The sequence below is a fragment of the Lotus japonicus genome, chromosome 2 (genome assembly GCF_012489685.1).
Source record: "Lotus japonicus ecotype B-129 chromosome 2, LjGifu_v1.2".
Classification (NCBI taxonomy): Eukaryota; Viridiplantae; Streptophyta; class Magnoliopsida; order Fabales; family Fabaceae; genus Lotus; species Lotus japonicus.
Genome location: NC_080042.1, coordinates 53,183,067 through 53,202,320, shown reverse-complemented (window position 1 = coordinate 53,202,320; position 19,254 = coordinate 53,183,067). Strand labels below are relative to the sequence as shown.

General features: G+C 37.2%; 1 protein-coding gene across 1 annotated transcript; it reads left to right on the top strand.

Annotated features, from left to right (window-relative positions):
• The first annotated feature begins 2,723 nt into the window (after positions 1-2,723).
• Positions 2,724-15,222, top strand: LOC130738324 (1-aminocyclopropane-1-carboxylate oxidase homolog 1-like). The gene is made up of 4 exons (XM_057590293.1): positions 2,724-2,806; positions 5,240-9,332; positions 9,459-9,780; positions 14,844-15,222. The coding sequence occupies exons 2-4, from the start codon at positions 8,800-8,802 to the stop codon at positions 15,099-15,101; spliced, it is 1,113 nt and encodes a 370-aa protein (XP_057446276.1). The 5' UTR covers positions 2,724-2,806; positions 5,240-8,799; the 3' UTR covers positions 15,102-15,222.
• Positions 15,223-19,254: the final 4,032 nt, after the last annotated feature.

Here is a 19,254-nt window from a genome sequence, read left to right as displayed (position 1 = left end):
TTTCGGTTAGAGAGAACCAAAAAAAGTAGAAAAAGAATTAGAGCCTAAGAGAGTACTCCATATAGGGTAAATGGTCACTTTCGTCCCTAAAGTTACAAGCGTCGGGAAATTTAGTCCTTATTCTTTTGAAATGTCACACGTGTGGATTTTCCACGTGGCATGTTATGTGTCAATGTGGATTTTCCACGTGGATTTAAATATTGGGGGAAACTTAAAAGCTTCAATTTAGTCCCTGGAAGTAAGAACCCTAGAATACTTCAATTTGTGCATTGGCTTCTCTTGCTTCCTTCCTCCCCTCATCTCCATTCACCAATCAAACACACCCTTCCCATTGCCATCAAAAAATTCAAGCCAAACTTCAGAAAAATTACAAATTAGAAAAGTGGGATTTTTCATTTTTGTGAAGGACTAAGCAAATTTGGTAGGACATCGACCAAATCCGTCCAAATCCTCAATACAATCCTCGAAGATTCTTCTCCCCTGATTCCTCTGTTTCTCTCATTATGACATCACCTCCCTCTTCTTCTTCTTCTTTTTTTTCTTCTTCTTCTTCCTGAACTGATGAAGGGTTTTGCAGATTTGTCTATATCCATTCAGATCTGTCCCTGACCTCTTGCAACCCATGGGGGTTGGGTTGCATTTGGGCGGTGTGGGGCAGTGGTGCTTATTCGCCAGAGGGGGTTGTGGCTTGGGCGATGGGATGGCGGATGGTGGTGGTTGTTCTCCAACAACTGACTATGGGTGGGGGGGGACGAGTGGTGGTTGTCCTCAATCCAAAACGACAGACAATTTTTCTAGAGGGCATAGAGTTTTTTAGTTGTAAATATTACCATTTATTTTTCAAATTTCCATTTAGATCTAACTTTTAGAGATGAAGACACTTGATCATGAAATTCATTACTAAGGGTATTGCTTAGTACTGAAAAGTGTGTATTTTTCAGTTTTGTGATGTATGGTTTTGTGAAATCATGGAATGTAAATAGGGGAAGTGCATTGGTTAAATCTGGGAGATCGCAGATAGTATCACCTGGCTTTTGTTTGAATGCATTGGACTGAATATAGTATAATAGGGACCAAAAGTGGGAACTGAATTAAGAGCAATGTTCTTCAATCTGGTTTTTGCCCTGTTGTTTCATTGTTTGCCTTTATCCGTTGTGAAGAACAGTCTTTCTGGATTTTGGATTCTTTCTGGTGAAAATGAAAAATGATTGGGGATGAAGATGATATATAATGAAATTAAAGATTGGAGTTTTTCTGATTTAGGATTTTGGCCTGGGACTAAATTGAAGTTTCTAAGTTTCTCAAAAAAAAATCAATATTCAAATCCACGTGGAAAGTCCACATTGACACCTAACGTGCCAAATCACCTTGGCCGTTACCGTTCACTGACGGGATCCAACTCAGGGACGAACGTGATCGACGTTTTTAAACATTAGGGACTACGAGTGACATTTCAAAAGAATATGGACTAAATTGCCAAACGCCTGTAACTTTAGGGACGAAAGTGACCCTTCACCCACTCCATATATGAGAAACGAGTTTTTTATGATTCTGGTTTGTTTAAAATCTTTCTTGATACATAGTGCTCAATGATTAATTTCTGGGATTAGATGTTTAAAAAGTCCAACTATCCTTTTCTATACATTGGCGGTTGCCTTCGCAACAATACTCCTTCCGTTCCTTTTTAATTGTCCACTTTGAATAAAAAAAATTGTTCTTATATATCTGTCCACTTAGAGTTTCAAGAGAGCATTAAATGATGTTTTTCCGAGAAATGTCCTTGCAGGAACAATAAATGAGGAAAGATAATATACATTTTAAAGGGTGAAATAGGAAATCAAATCTTTTATGAAAAGTAACAAAATTAATTGCACTCCTTAATATGTGTGTTTCTTCTCTTCTTGAACAGTTAAATAGGAACGGAGGGAGTATTAAGGAGTGGTATTTTGGCTTTATGGGAGCTGGTGCAGAGGATGATATTCTTCATATGAAGCTTTGTGCTATTTTCCATGGCTTGCACGAGGCTTGAGATCGGGGAAACATAAGGGTCATTTAATACTCATATTCCCTTTTTGTTGTGTCTTTGATCGAAACTCCACCTGCGGGCTTTCATGTGTGTGCAGTCCTCATTGCTAATATTAGGGACCTGCTTGACAGACAGTGGGAGGTTCGGGTTGCCCATCTGCAAGAAAGCAATGCGTGATTTTTTGGCCAAGGTCAGGGCTCGTCAAGATGTTGGCTTTACTTTTGTGGATACCCATTTTTGTCCGGGTTAATAGTTTGAATTTAAAAATTATCAATAACTTAATTAGGGATATAAGATTAGAGTGAACCCTTTAGTGTTAGTGATCAAGTGAGTTAATTTATCTTTGATTTCTTAACCATGTAACAACATTAAAAGAAAAAGGGGCTTTGCCAAGTTAAAAAAGAGTGTCTGGTTAATGGGCTTTGGCCCATTTTTCGACCAAAAATGCTAAAAAAGAAAGTGGGTTTACCAAGTTAAAAAAAAGGGGAGTATGTTTAATTAGTGGGCTTTGGCCCATTTTATGCAATCAGCCATGAGAAGGAAAGGATAAAACTGACCAAAAAAAGAAGAAAAATGATAAAAAAGAAAAAATGATAGAGATAATCAGCAAGTGGGTGTGTCCCGATCCTTCTGAGGTAAGTAGTCACCCCTATAAATAGAAACTTTTTTACTTTACCAGGACCAAGAATCGAGAACCAAAAAAAAAAAAACGTAAGAAGAGGGTCTGAAACTTTCTGAAAGAGAACAAAGCTTTTGAATTTGTCTGTTTGTTTCACTAAGGTATTTCTTTTTCTTTCTTCCTTAAGGCTTCACACAATCAAATACATGTGAATTTGTTTCTCTGTAAATTCATTTCCTTTTCACCTTTGTATTGTTCCTGTTACATCTTTACATCCTAAGGTAATAAAGAAACTCAGACTAAAATAGATACATGAGGGATTGAAAAAACTAAGTAATACTTAAACCAACAAAACAAAAAAAAGGTAAAATACAGTGATAAACAACAACAGTGCAGGAAAGGGGGAGGCCAATCCCTTCACGCCCTCACTGAGCCACCGCCGGAGGATGGTGGCTCGGAGTTGTGGCGGTGTGTTTTCGGATCACCTTCACTAACCCTCGCCGGAGCATCGCCGAAAGGTGGTGGCTTTTGCGTTGTGGTTGTGTTGCTGCTCTGATTCTCCTCTTTCCCCACTCAATCAGTTCCACTTCCACATAAATCATCACCAACACATGACGAATCTGAGTATTTTGACCCCTCTCTCAGATTTGAGTTGCTCTCGCCTTACCGCCGCCGAAAGGCGGCGACTTTGGTGTTGCGGTGGCCCTAATCGGCCTCGTCGAACCCTACCATGGCTGCGGCCACCATGGCCACGCGCGCACAAGAGAAGGCCGGCGGCGTAGGCTAGGGTTTCAAAAAAAAGAGAAAGGAAGAAGAAGAGAAACAGGAACCAGAACAGAGGAAGAAGCAAAAAAAGAGACAGTAGCAGAGAAAGAGAGAGATAACGTAAAAACTAAAAAAGGGATGAAAAAGGAACCGTTTGGAAAGGCATGGGATTTATTCCCTTTTATCTCTCAATCGGTTTTCTTACTTTCTTTTGTTTTTTTTTACCAAACAGAACCTATCTGATTGCATCATTGGCCAAAGGCCCGTTCTTTTCTTTCTCTAGTTTGTTTCTAACTTATTTTCTCCCTTTTTTTTATATCTTTTTTGTTGGATCTGCCATTTGTTTTGTTGGTTCCTTCATAGCACCATGAACCATATATGGGCCGTTTTTTCTAATTAATCATTTTGGTACCATAGTGTGATCTAATTGCTAGTAGTATGTGAATACTTAGAGTTAAAATTATTATTTGTCCTAACTAATTGTTTTTCTTAAGAAAATTAAAAAATGTATTTTTCTTCAATGTTATTATAAATCTGTCATAAAATGATAGGATGAAACCCCTTTTTGCAAATAAAACAAAAAATAAATAAATCTTTTCTCAAAAAGATCAATCTTTTAAAAACTAAAAAATATCACAACCAACTCATGTTTTTCTACCAAGAACTACGTAGCCTTGATTTTCTCTGTTGATAGAGAATACGTAGGCCCGGGGTCACTCTCGCCAGGCACTCCAAACACAAAATCTAAATTTTGTTCTTCTTTGTAAAATAATCTTTTCATTACACTAGCAACTTGTAAATAGTCTTTTTTTTAAAAATAAAATACAACACATTTTCTTAAGGGTAAATTAAATGGTTTAGAAAGCTAAGAAATTTTGCATAATTAACCATAAGTAACCGTTTCTTAACGGACGTTGTAGGGCGCTAACACCTCCTTATACGTAACCGACTCCCGAATCTAGATTTGGTTCTTTCATCTTTTGGGTTCTCTGATGTTCTCCCTAAAAACATTAGTGGCGACTCTTCTGATACTTGATTTAGTTTTAGCGCGCCGTCCCGCTGCGACCCCCGGTTGCGACAACTTTCACGACCCTTTGGCGGATCTTACTCTTCATCTCTTGGCGGATGATATAGGGACTAGTTTTTCTCGTGCTTAGTAGTTTCGGGTGTTTTATGTTTGTTTTTTTTTTCTTGTACCAAAAATACAAGTTGTCTCTTAATTGTTTTCATAAATTTTATGTTGTTTTTATTTTTCCTGATATTTCAAATTTATCTCTTTAACTTTCTCTATTCGCCTCATTTTCTTCTCCAAAACTTTCAATTATATTATTTATTGGGTTAAGGGTCATACCTGTGTTTGTAAAAGTGTTTGATTTTGGTCTCTTAGCCAAAAAATGACGACTAGTGGCGGTTTTTTTGACTGAGGGACCAAAATCAAACGTTTTTACAAACACATGGACTAATATGACCCTTAACCCTTATTTATTTGAAGGACCGAAAACAACTCTCTTTTACTCGGTACCCAGTAAAGTAACTCTCTCACTAATTATCTTAAAATATTTTTGAATGATCTCTTCTATTTGAATAAGTTTTATTTGATGAACTTCTTTTTCCATTCTTCTTAAAAAAATAAATTACACATTAAAAATCTATTGAAGTCCATTGTGATTACTAATTGATTGTTTACTCTTATATTTTAATTTTGAGACAAAAATATTCCAATTCAATTGTTGTTGTTAATTTGTTCATTTGCTCCTTAAAAACAGAATGAATGAAAAGGTTATTTCATTATTTGTATTAAGGTGACACTTGTGTTTCTTTCTTAACAGAATCAAGAGTTTAGTTCACTGACTAAAAGTTGGGAGCAAGAGTTCTCAAAAAGATTAATTATTTTGTGTGTCAAGATTACACTTGGAGATTTATTATCATTTCTTGAGCAATGGATCATCAAGTTGTAGACAGGAGGGCTTGTTGCTATTCTCACCGCAATATCTAAAAGATGGTCGTTTATTTCTCAAATTGGTGCTTCACTTAAGTGCTTGTTTCAAGGCTCATATCTGGTTATCACCCTTGAAATATCTGTGATAGATAATAAGCCTTGTAATTAGTTTTACTATTCTTAGCTTAAGAGTTAGTTAAGCATAGAGTTAGTTACCATTTTTTCTGTTATACTTGCTCTCCTTTTCTGTTAGCTTCACTTCAAGTTTTCTTAGTCTATATAAGTGAAAATTGTACTCAAGCTTCAGTTAATATATATTCACTCTTTTCATTCGCTTTGATACTCTGAGTTTCTGCTTTTCATATGGTATCACAGCTCCAAATTGGAACTCTATTGCGCACTCACCATTCAAATTTCCTCTTATCAAAGCTAATTTCGGTTTGTTCTTGTGGAAATTCTTCATTCACTTGATCAATTCTTGCTTCGATTCATCATTTTCTGTTCAACATTGGAGATAATTCTTCATGTTGTTACTTGATCTTCTATGGAGAATGCAATCATGCACCATTCTATCTTCAAATCAATAAAAATCCTGGAGCAATTCTAGTCTAGGTTCCTCTTACTTGTGCCAATTACCACTCTTGGTCAAGTGCGACGACCATGGCTTTGAAGACAAAAAACAAGCTTCAGTTCATTGATGGCACCTTACCACGGCCAGAACCTAGATGTTCCATTGGTTGCATTGTGGGACAGATGCAATACCTTAGTTCTTTCCGGGATCAATCAGACCTTACATCCATCAATTGCATGCTCATAGTGTATTGTGGAATGAAAATGATTGAAGAGGCGTGGAAGGATTTGAAGGATCGTTATTACCAAGGTGAAATTTTTTGAATTTATGAGCTTAAAGAAGAGACTTATATGCTCATGTAAGGTGAGAAACCTTTTACTGCCCACTTTACTCAGTCAAAAAGTTTATGGCAAGAAAGATAAGATTACAAACCTTTGCGGATTTATTCTTGTGAGGTAAAATGCACATGTGATGTGATTCCTACTATCAAGCTTTAGTTTATTCTCATAGAAGTAGGATTGAGAATCCAGGCAGAGTTGAGAATGCTGGAAACTTGTCTTTTACACCTGATCAACAGAAGGCATGCCTTATTGAGCTAGGGACAAGGATCACATATGGCACATCAGATCACAACAGAACCTCAAGTGAGACAGGTATGGCTTGCACTGTTTTTTTTAATTCAAAATATTAATCCTGGATTTTTGATATAGGGGCTACAGATCATATATGTCATTCTTTTAAATGCTTTCAGTAAGTGGAAACAATAAAACCAATTAGGATCAAATTGCCAATAGCAAATATGTCATCACACATATTGCTGGCACTATAATGACTTGTGGCATGCAAGTCCTGGACATCCATCTCATGACGAGATGCAAATCATGAAGACGATGTTTTCTTTTATTGATTGTATACACAAATCAATGATCCTTGCAATAGCCATTTGGGAAAACAGAAGAAGTCTTTTCCTTTAAGTGACACAGAGTCTGAAATTCTCTTTTCCTTTAAGTTTCTACACAAGAAGTCTGATATATGGGGACCAGTTTCGATTCCAACTATTTTAAGTCATAGGTCTTTTCTTACTGTTGTAGAAGACAAGTCCAGATTTACTTGCCTTTACTTCATGAAAAATAAAACAATAGTTGCCTCTAATATCAGGTCTTTTGTCTCTTTTATTCATACACAGTTTAACCGAAAGGTGAAATGTATAAGATCTGATAATGGTCTAGAGTTTCTTTTGAAGGATTTTTACAGTGATAAAGGAATCATCCACCAGACTTCTTGTGTAGAAACTCCCCAATAAAATGGAGTGGTGAAAAGGAAATATCAACACATATTAGCTATTACTAGAGCATTGCTATTTCAGTCCTTCATTCTAGAGTCATTTTGGTCGTTTGCAGCCAGTCATGACGTTGACCTGATCAACAGGCAACCTAGTTTTGTTTTTTCTCAAGGTTTTATATGGGACAGTTCCTATCATACAAGATCTGAAGGTATTTGAATGTTTGGCTTATGCCACTCCTTTGGTTGCTCACAGACAAAAGCTAGGCCCTAGAGCAAGACAGCGTGTTTTCTTGGGATATAAGCCAAGAAACAAAGGTTATGTTTTGTTTGATAAAATCTCAAAAGCTATCTGCACTTCCAGACATGTCTTCTCATATGAACATAAGTTTCCTTCCAAGCCTCCACAACCAGAATCCACTGACATTTCTGCTACACTCAATTCCTTTCCTTTACCTATCCTTTCTTTACATGGTGAAGGTCTTTTTCCCATTGAGCCACCTATTCAACCCACAACTAATAATGATGCCTCCTTAGATTCATCCATTCCCATACCACCTGCACACATCACACCTAGAATATCACAAAGAATAAGGAAACCACCTCCTTATCTTAGTGCTTAGCATCATTCTCTTTAAACATCTACACACCTATCACCTTATACGACTCCTATTCATTCCATTATTGATCAGGTAACCTATGACCACTTATCCAAATCTCACTAAAAAAATTCTCTTACCATTTCCAAAGACTTGTGCTGAAGCAATATCACCTCCACATTGTCAGCAGGATATAGATTCAGAGTTGAGAGCATTAGAAGCCAACAAAACCTGGATTTTAACAACACTACCCCCTGGAAAACAAGCTATAGGTTGCAAGTGGGTTATTAAGGTTAAAAATCATATTGATAGCTCCATTGAAAAGCACAAAGCCTGGTCGGGTAGCCAAAGGGTCTACTCAAACTGAAGGACTAGTTTACCTAGAAACCTTAAGTCCAGTGGAGAAGATTACTCCAACCAGAGTTTTGCTGGCTCTTGCATCTGCGAAAGGTTGGTTTCTGGAACAATTATATGTCAATACTACCTTCTTTCATGTTGATCTACCATAGGAAGTATACATGAGGCCTCCCCCAGGCTTGGCAAACTCCTCCAGTCAGAGGTCAGCAAGTTGGCCAAATCACTATATGGCTTGAAGCAATATTCCAGCAGACAATGGAATGCTAAGCTAACTAGTGTCCTACTTGATTCAGGTTACAAGCAATCTATTGCAGATTTTTCATTGTTTACTAAGAGTTTCTCTTGTTGATCCAATGGATTCGAATGCCAAATTTCAGAAAACTCAGGCTGATTGATGCTCTTGTTGATCCAACTGTGTATAGAAAGCTACTAGGTCGATTTATTTACACAACACATACAGTAAAAATCAGTTACTAAACACACAAAAATCAATGGTGAGGTGATGAAACTCAAGAGACATCATGGTCACTTTTTTTTTTTTACAATTGAGACAATCTTTATCAACCCACCTACATAAAATACAAAGAAGATAAGGTTGCATTTGAATTTAGATTTAGAAAGCTAAGCTTCTAGTACTTTGCAATGGATGTCGCCGAAGCCGGTAAATCTCTCGCAGGAAGTTCCACAACCGACGACCGTTTGCCGGAACTCAAGTCCTTCGATGACTCCAAAGCAGGTGTCAAAGGTCTTGTTGACTCCGGCATCACCAGACTCCCGCGAATTTTCATCATGCCGCCAGAGGACCTCACCGCCGCCGGCGAGCCACCGCAGATCCAGTTCAGGATCCCCGTGATCGACCTCGAAGGCGTCGCTCGACAACGCGCTGACGTTATTGCCGGAGTCCGGGATGCGGCGGAAACGGTAGGGTTTTTCCAGGTGGTGAATCATGGAATACCCGTGAAACTGTTGGAGGAGATGGTTGCGGCGGCGCGTGAGTTCCACGAGCTGCCACAAGAGTTGAAGGCTGAGTATTACACTAGGGAGCTGATGAAGAAGGTGAAGTATGTGAGCAACTTTGATTTGTATCAATCAAAACATGCTAACTGGAGGGATACACTGTTCTGTGTGATGGGTCCTGAACCTCTTGATCCTCAAGAATTGCCTCCTGTATGCAGGTAAATTTTGAAGATTGGAAAATTGCAAAGAAGCTACATTGAATAATTTAAATTTCTTTGTTAACAAATATGAATTCATTGTAAAGAAAATATTTTGCTACCTTATAATTTCATTGTAATTTGTAGGGATGTAACAGTGGAATACTCTAGGGAAGTTCAGGCATTGGGGAAGCTTTTATTTGAATTATTGTCAGAAGCACTAGCACTCAAGCCTGAGCATCTTGAAAGGATGGATTGTGCAAAAGGCCACACAATTCTTAGTCACTATTATCCAGCATGTCCTGAACCTGAACTGACTATGGGCACTACCAGACATTGTGATCCTGATTTCCTTACAATTCTGCTTCAAGATCACATTGGTGGGCTCCAAGTTTTGAGCTATGGGCAGTGGGTTGATGTTCCTCCTGTTCCTGGAGCTCTAGTAGTGAACATTGGAGATCTACTACAAGTATGTCCATTCTTTTCCCCCATTTTTACTAGTTAAAAAGTTTGGTACTAGAAATGCTCATCTTTCTAAAATGTTGTAGCTGTGTGTGACCTAATTCAAAGGGAAAAAGAAGAAGAGTAAAAAATAAAGATGGTTAAGAAAATGCATTACATTTGCACCCTAATGAAGTCCAATATGATTTGCATGTGTGACAAGTAGAAAGTTTTCCATTTCTTTCTTTAATTGAGCACACCATACCACATTGCTGGAGTTGATTCTTTGATTATTGTAAATCTCAAGAGGGAACACTATAGATGTTAGTTAAATTGCATTATATTATATTGTCTAATTAAAAGTTCTTTAAATATTCAAACTACATCTTTCAATCTTTTTAACCAAGTTCAGTAGTAAATATTCAGCATTAAGCATATGATTGTCCTCTAAGACCCTCAACTTAGTCAATCAAAATTTTGAGCATATTACATCATAATTTTTTTTTCTTTTTCCTAAGAATCAATATTATGCTATTGCCAGGATTAGGAAATAAGGCTCAAAGGGGTTACATGGCAATGATATATATTGGCCGCGTTTGGAATACCAGCTTAATTAAGCGCTTATGGGATAAGCGCTTAGGCCCAGTTTGGAAGAGCTTATTTGAGCTTATCTGACAGCATAAGCTCTTTTGCAAGTGTTTGGGAGAGCTTATGCAAACAGTTTATGGTCTGCCATAAGCTATTTTCAGCTTATTTTCATAAGCTACTCAGGATAGCTTATGAAAAACAGCTTATGCTTATACACAGCTTATTTTTAATTTATTTCAATAAATTTTTAAAAATAGCTTATGAATAAGCGCTTATGTCATAAGCGCTTATGTCATAAGCGCTTATGACCATAAGCGCTTAATTAAGCTGTTTATCCAAACGGGGCCTTATTGTATAAGAGCTTATGTCATAAGCGCTTAAATTTAATAAGCTGTTTGCGTTTGGATGCGCGCATTTGAGAACAGCTTATATCAAATAGAAGCGTTTGGATGTATTTTTACATAAGCACTTATCCGTAGTTGAGATTAAAAAATTAAAAATTAAAAATAGTAGAACTAAAATTATTATAAATGAATTTAATATTTTAAATTAAAAATAGTAGAACTAAAATTATTAAAATTTAAAGATCAAACCATGATAAAAAAAACACAAGTTAATAGTAACTAAAATCATTACAAACAAAATAAACTACCAATCACTACAGTACACCAAAATAAGTTTATAGTAACTACGTTCAAAAAGTTCATAGTAATAAATGCATAAATTTGAAAAGTGCAACAATCATAAAAATAAAACTAAATAAAACTGATAGCATCTCTAACTCGCTCCATTTGCCTAACACTTTGTTGAGTTGGTTCCTCCCATGTCACATCTTCGGGGGTAGTGTTATGAGCATCAACATTGTACTCTAAATCAACATTCTCATCAAACAAAAGAAACTCTCTATCACCCGTGCCAGTCCTTCTTATGAAATTGTGTAAAGCCATACAAGCAACAATGATGTGAGTTGTGGTTTTCAATGGAAAAGAAGGCATGTTGTTGAGTATTTTCCATCTAGCTTTGCAACACCCAAATGTTCGTTCAATTGTGCTTCGGAGGCTAGAGTGCAAAAAATTAAACACTTCATTTCTTCCTCTAGCTCTGGGCCCTAATCTAAAATGGGGGAGATGATATCTGGTGGTTTTGTAGGGTCCTAAGTAGCCCATAAAGTTGGGATAGCCAACATCAACAAGATAATATTTACCTGTGAATAAAGTGTACAATGATTTAAATATACATGTTGGTGATAAAATTTAAAGAAAAAAAATACAAGTAACTAACCATGAGGAGGATGTGGAAAATGCAATCTAGGCGTGCGCAAAGCATCCATAAAGATCCTAGTGTCATGTGCAGATCCTTCCCATCCTGCTAACACAAATGTGAAGCACATATTGAAATCGCAAACAGCCATTACATTAGTTGTTGTATAGCCCTTTCTAGAAGTGTCAGGAATCTGATGTTCAACCGGGACTATCAACTTCACATGAGTGCCATCTATAGCACCAATACAATCCTTAAAGTGAGGATGATATCTTCTATCACTTCTAATTTGATGAGGTGTATCCATAAAGGTAGGGTCAACAAGCTTAATAATATCACCAGAAAGTGCAAGTACAACCTCTAAAACCCTGTGGAATTGTCTAGAAATTGTCTCTCCAGAATGCTGGAATCTCTCCTCTGCATTACGAATGGAGCATGGTTGTCCTAAAATGTATAAGAAAATCCCAACCTGCTCATGAATCCCCATGCCTCTAGTTGGCTTCAGACCATAATGACACTCCAAAACATTACATAATTGTAAAAACACATTTTTTCTCATCCTAAATTGTTGATAGCAACGAGTATCATGTCCGTTGATAATCTCTTGAACCCATCCATATCCTTGTAATTCAGAATCCCTGCATGGACTTTTGTCCACATGACTTAAGAAATAGTTTGTAGCATGCATCATCATCATCGTCAATAATACCTTTTTCTTCCTTCTACGTTGTGATAAATGACTATTATCACATGAACTATCACTATCTGACCCAGAAGTAGTGTCATTTGTACTACTAGTAGTAGACATCCTGTGCAATTTTCAAATATGAAAAAAATAACATTACTATTATAAGCATAAGAAGAAATGATGAACAATATTTTCATAAACTGGTAGCTCAAGTTTACAAACACAAGTTCAAGTAACAACACATAATGAAATACAAACTTAACAAAATGGAAAGCATAACCAATAACATGTCAAAGCTACAAAACATATGATAAATCAGTGATGAGAAACATCAGCCATAGTGTGGCTACTGATCCAACTAAGCTGAAGAACTGAGTCATCCAATAGAACAAAAGTCTCCCTATTTGTTTTTGATTTCATCAAGCGGATACCAAGTATGTGAGTCTCACTACCGTACTCCAATCCCGGCAATTTTTTAAGCATGTCCAAGCAATCAGCAAGTGTAGGGACATTAGTTGTTTTATCAGCAGTAACAGAATTATCACTATTCAAGCTTTCAATTACACGATCAAACTGCTCGCAGATTCGGTGACCAATACCCCCTCTCCTATTATCATTACCTCCCCTCTTCCTTTTTGGCCCCTGACTAGATTGACTTGGTTCTCCAATCTCTTCACATTCTTCAGTTTCAACTCCTAAACCGTGAATGTCATGCTCATCTGTCATTTGTGTATCAAATGTACTATTTACTTCAACTCTTCCCCCATCATCTCTTAGGTCCTCAGATGGTGCCCATGCATTATGGCCAGTTGCCACAGTATCCTTAAAAAGGATCTCCATTTCAGACAAATTTCTTAGACCCTTATTTTTGAACTTTGCAACCTCAGGGCACTCCTGAAATAAAAAAAATCATTACATATGTTAAACTTCAAAGAAGATATAAGATAAAGATATAATTACATTATTAGATATGAATTCACCTTAATCTTGGCTGCCCACCACTCGTCACTTGCTGCAATTGTTTGCCTAGTGTTGTCCCATCCAAGACCTGTCTCTTTTTCAATAAGTTTTGTCCAAGCTCTCCATTCTCCTCTCAAAATATCCCATTTATTTTTCAATTGCTTGTATTCATAAGATAACTCAGTTTGTCTGTTAAAATCTGCTATCAAATTTGCCCAACCCGGTTTATTAAAATGAGTATGTGGCCTATTCCCAGCGCGTACTTGCGCAACACAAGCCTTCAAAAATATGTCCAAGTTTGTATCATTCCAATCAGCCTTTAATCGTTTGACACTACCATCTTTGTTTCCATTCTTTTGACATTGGGTTGAGTCCATTTTTAGAGCTACTCAAACACAGCAAGATACAAACAAGATTCAAATATCATTTGACATTTGACATTGCAGGGCAGCAACATTTGACACAAATCAAGGCCAACATATATACAAATTAACAGCACAATAATTGAATCACAACCTAATCTAGAACCCAAGGCATAAGCACACCATCACAACCATATGACACTCAAAAGTAAAATCTAGAACCCACCCTGATACAGAACCATACGAGAAGAAAAAAAACCCATGGCCACCAATGACAATAAAGCTCAAAGATGCAAAACAGAGGCACAAATCAGACATAGTATTATATCATCAAAACATGTCAATCTCCATTAGGGTTCCACTCAGAGATTTGAGCCAAACCAGATAAAGCAACAAGATGCTTACCTTTTATGAAACGAGAGGCTCGGCCAGAGAGATGGAGGGGCGCGCGACCGGAGGAGAGGAAGGAGGCGCGCCGCCGAAGGAGAGGAAGGAGGTGCGCAACTGTTGTGGATGAACGATGTCTGTGGAGAGGAGAAGAACGTATGCTAGGGTTTCTAAGTATAGAGGAAAAAAATAATAAAAGTGTGAAAAAACTGGGGTCACTAGGATTCGAAGTGGGGATCTCATTAAGGCCCAGTTTGGAAGAGCTTATTTGAGCTTATCTGACAGCATAAGCTCTTATGCCAATGTTTGGGAGAGCTTATGCAAACAGCTTATGGCCTGCCATAAGCTATTTTTAGCTTATTTTCATAAGCTAATCAGGACAGCTTATGAAAAACAGCTTATGCTTATATACAGCTTATTTTTAATTTATTTCAATAAATTTTTAAAAATAGCTTATGAATAAGCGCTTATGTCATAAGCGCTTATGACCATAAGCGCTTAATTAAGTTGTTTTTCCAAACGGGGCCTAAAAGGTTTTCATAAGCTCCGTATAAGCTCCGTATAAGCTGTTTCTATCAGCTTATGAAAATAAGCTAAAAAGAGCTTATAGAGGGCTCATAAGCTATTTTGACAAGCACTTCCAAACGCGCCAAAAAGAGCTTATTTTATAGCATAAGCTCAAATAAGTTGTGCAAAAGCTCTTCCAAATTGTCTGTCAACATAATTTGCAGTACTAAAGTTGATTCTGCCTTCTCTTGTTGGTTTATCATGTACATTTGTGTGGATTTAGTTATTGGTATGAAGAAATATTAGGCTGAAAGTTGATTTTATGCTGCAATGTTGCAGCTAATATCCAATGACAGATTCTTAAGCGTGGAGCACCGTGTTCTTGCAAACCATAGAGGGCCTAGAGTATCAGTGGCATGCTTTTTCACTCTCCATCTGTATCCAACAACAAGAATGTATGGCCCCATCAAGGAATTATGGTCAGAAGAGAACCCCCCAGTTTATAGGGAAACATTGCTGAAAGATTTCATTGCTTACTATGATAACAAAGGACTCGATGGGAAATCAGCTCTTGCTCATTTTCGGTTACAGCAGTGAATATTGAACTGTAAGATATTTTATTACCAGTTCTTAGTTTATCATAAATCGTAATTATCCTGCAAACTCTGTATACAGGGGTGTTCATGGTAATAACTAAACCATATCCATTTCATAACCAGTATTTAGGATTTGGTTTTAAGAACTAAACTACTTCTAGAAAGTGGTTATGATTAAAATCCAGTTTGGTTAAGGACGACAGACTGTATATGCTTTCATAGCCATTGCTAAGCCTAGGTGAAGGAGAAATGGTGCGTTAGGCCTTTGGCAGCCAACTAAAACTAACCAGTATCTTTAATATGGATCAAACACGACAGACATTGGGTGATTCATATAGCCGATCTCACTTAATGGGATCTAGCTTTGTTGTTGTTTTGTAATGGTCCTCCATCTGATTAGTGGGGGGAACTAGTTATAGACAAAAAAATTGCTGCATTTTAACATACAAAATATATTGTTTATAAGAAAAATCAGCTGAAACTTGTTGGTTCTCAACTTCAAATTCTTTTGCTGACATTTATTGATTTTTATGTACTTCCTCTGTTTCAAAATAAGTGTCCAGAAACAGAAGATGCACACATATAAATAAATGTAATTAATATCGTTAACTTTTTAAAACATATCATTTGTTTCCCTATTTTACCCTTTATATTGTACTTTTATCTCTCCCCATTTATTCTTCTCATAGGGGCAATCTATGTAAACATCAATTAATGCTTCATTAGAATTCTAAGTGGACAATTATAGTGAAACAAACTTTTTCTCTCTAAGTGGACAGTTATTATGAAACAGATGGAGTAACTTTGTCATCGAAAGATAATATAGTAACTACCAATTAGTGCTTCGTCTAGGTTTTAGCTCTTGGTTACTCTTTTTCCTTACTAGGTTTTCTCAAGGGAGTTTTTCCTAGTAAGATTTTAATGAGACTTGAGTGGTCTATGGGAGTGGTGTTGAAGTTTTTGGGGATTAATTGACTTGACGGTGTTTTGTTGCCGCTACGGTTTGACTGAAAGGGGTAGCGGGGTCCTTTTGGTGCAGATTTTCCATCCGGTTGTGTGGAAGTATACACATTTCAATGTTTTCTGGTGCTTGCTTTTGGTGATTCTACTTGCGGACAGATCTGATCTGGCTTGGTGGTGGAGTGGTAGAATTTGGCATTTGTCTTTCTTGGTTTATTTGTAACTTTTCTTAGTGGTTTTTTCCGATTTTAGAAATTTATCCTCTTTTTCCTTCACTAGGTTTTCCCGAATGAGTTTTTTCTAATAAGGGTTTAATGAGGTTTTTTTCTAAAATCCTTCCTCCAAGAAGTGATGGGATAATGTTACCATCTCACTCTTTCCTTCTTTATATCTCTATTGTATTGGGTTGAATTACCCTTATACTTCATTTCAATATATATTCGTGCTTATAAAAAAATAGGCTTGGTTCTAAAGTCTTTTCCCTTTTTGTGAAGAAAATGTGTCTCGAGATATGTTATTGGTTTTATACTTTTCTATTGGTAACCAAACTGAATAAGTCAATCCGAGAATATGCCATAATGCCATCAGCCCAACTTATTTCCCATTTGTTTTAGAGATTAATTTATATGCACCGACAGTGTAAAAGATTTTACACCATCATTCAATCACAACCTTCCATTTCCTATTTTTAGATATTCTTAAATTCAAAATTAATTGTGAGCTAACAAAATGGAAGAATGTGATTGAATGATGGTGTAAAACTTATTTACACCGTCGGTGCATAGAAATTAATCTCATCTCTTTTTTTTATACATAACTTTAGTTCCCATATAAAAGTCTATAGCAATAAAATTACAAACAGAAAAATTTTCCCTAGGAGTATGAGGTCTACTAAAATAACCATCATATCTAAATTATAACTACTTCCATAAAATTTGGGGAATTGTTATTCAGACCCCCCCTCCCCCCCAAAATCTATTCAGACCGAAGGAAATTTGTGAAATCCGAAATTACCTCTTTTGAACGCACCCTCAAATTGCGTCTCTGTCGCTCTTTAAGCCTCGTATCAGTGACGCTTCTGGAGCGTGCGTCATTGACGCATCTTGAGAGTGCGATTAGAACGCACCGGTCATTGACCATAACTCAACAACCGGTAAAAGCCATTAATTGCATCTGTTAATTCCTATGTTTTTCATTACAACCTATGCTAGTCGAGCACTATAAATAGGGTCTCTTCCTTCTTCATTTTCACACAATTCTCTCTCTTCTTCCTCTTATACTCTTTCTTTTTCATACCTCTTATGGTTTAGAGTTGTCAATGGTTGGGGTGATGCAGATATTATCCCCTGCATTAGCAAGTTTGTGTACTTTGAGAGTGATATTTCAAATTCAGAGTGCCAAACTTGCTAATGTAGGGGTGACCATCCTTGGTTATTCAAAGTACCCAAACTTTCTAAATAGAATGAGACCATGCTCATGTAGAGAATGCTATCTGGAGTCTGTTTGTGATGATGGAAACATCTAGGCTCAGTTGGCTGCACTGCTAAATTCCCCAACATGGCAGAAGAGGAGCCGGACCGGAAGAAAGAGAAGGAGCAGAAGACAAGGAAGACGACCGGAAGAAGAGGAAGATTGGAATCTTTCTGATTGTATCCCATAGGGGTCATTGTACTTGTATGTTAGGAAATTTTCAAGTACTAAGTTTAGGCCTTAGGTTTAGTGGTCATTGTACTTGTATGTTAGGAAATTTTCATGTATCATGTATCATCAAACACCATTAATAATAAATATGTTTTGTATCATGTCGCATTTCTTCATGTTTATGTTTCTGTTTCTGTTTCTGCTCCTGTTACTGTTTCTGTTTCTAAAAACTCGCACCTTAAGGGCGCGTCTACACCGCATGATCAATAAGCGACAGGGACGCATGTCTTATGTGCGTGACACTACAAGTCTTGTCATTCAAAAAGCTGAAATCACTACAAGTTTATGGAATCCTAAAATAAGTTGCACGTCCAACGTGCGTCTCAGACGCACTATGTATGTGCGCCTCAGACGCATGTTGAATGAGTGAGAGTTATGTCGCACGTTCAACGTGCGTCTTAGACGCACATCCAATGTGCGTCTTAGACGCACCTCCAACGTGCATCTAAGACGCACCTGAATGGTGCGGGAAATAAGAAACCTACAACAGTAACTTGGCAGAGCAAAACATAAACCAGAACAGAAGAAAATAGAAACATTGCAGAATTAAACACATCCTAATTAACATACCATAGGTCATATAGAACACACCATAACATAGGTACTTAAAATTCAAGCTACATGGCTAATTGGTCTTAAACACAAACTAAGTTACAACTACTTGTACTTATATTACATTCATCCTGAAATCAATCCTAGGTCTCTACTCCTAACTACTCTTGGAGGTAGAGATATCAGACACTTTTCCTTTCTTCTTCTTGTTAGGGCCACCTCCACCATGAATTGCATCTCCACTGCCACTGCCATCATCATCATCAGCCCTTTGCTCCAAACTCTGCAGTATGATAGCCCGCATACGCTGGTTTGAATTGAGGATCCACTCTGGCGTCTCACTGGGGCCTACTGTGATAGCACTCAACTCGTTTAATTGCTCGAGAACACCCTAAAGACCCAGCCATCACTTAAGAAACAAGAGCACATATATAATAATAAACAAGCAAGCAAGCAGTCACCACTACAATCAGAAGCGGAAGAGGAACATCAAAGGAGAAACGGGAAGCAACGAAGAGACCAAATCAACACCTACCATCTCTGTCAGCCTAATCCACCACCCACATTATCAATTGCCACCCAAGCCCAAACCAGTAGCAACCATAGATCAAAGTCACAACTTGTTTTTGACAGTACCCCATCTATGACATGGCATCTAATTGAAGATCAACATCCAAATTACATTACGGAGCATGCTTTGACAAGTTAAAACATTCAGGTAGGATCATAAAGAACATGGTTCAAGCATTTGAAAATATTTTCTGTTGCAAAAGGTTACCGGACTTAAGCACATATGGTGGTCCATTGAAGTCCTCCGGTGGAGCAAATATAAAAAAGTAAGGGAGGTTTTTTTTTCGGCTACAGGTATGAAAGCTTTCTTTTCCTCTAAAGCAAAGAACTATCATTCATAAAAAACAGAGGATAAAAAATGTTATTCAGAA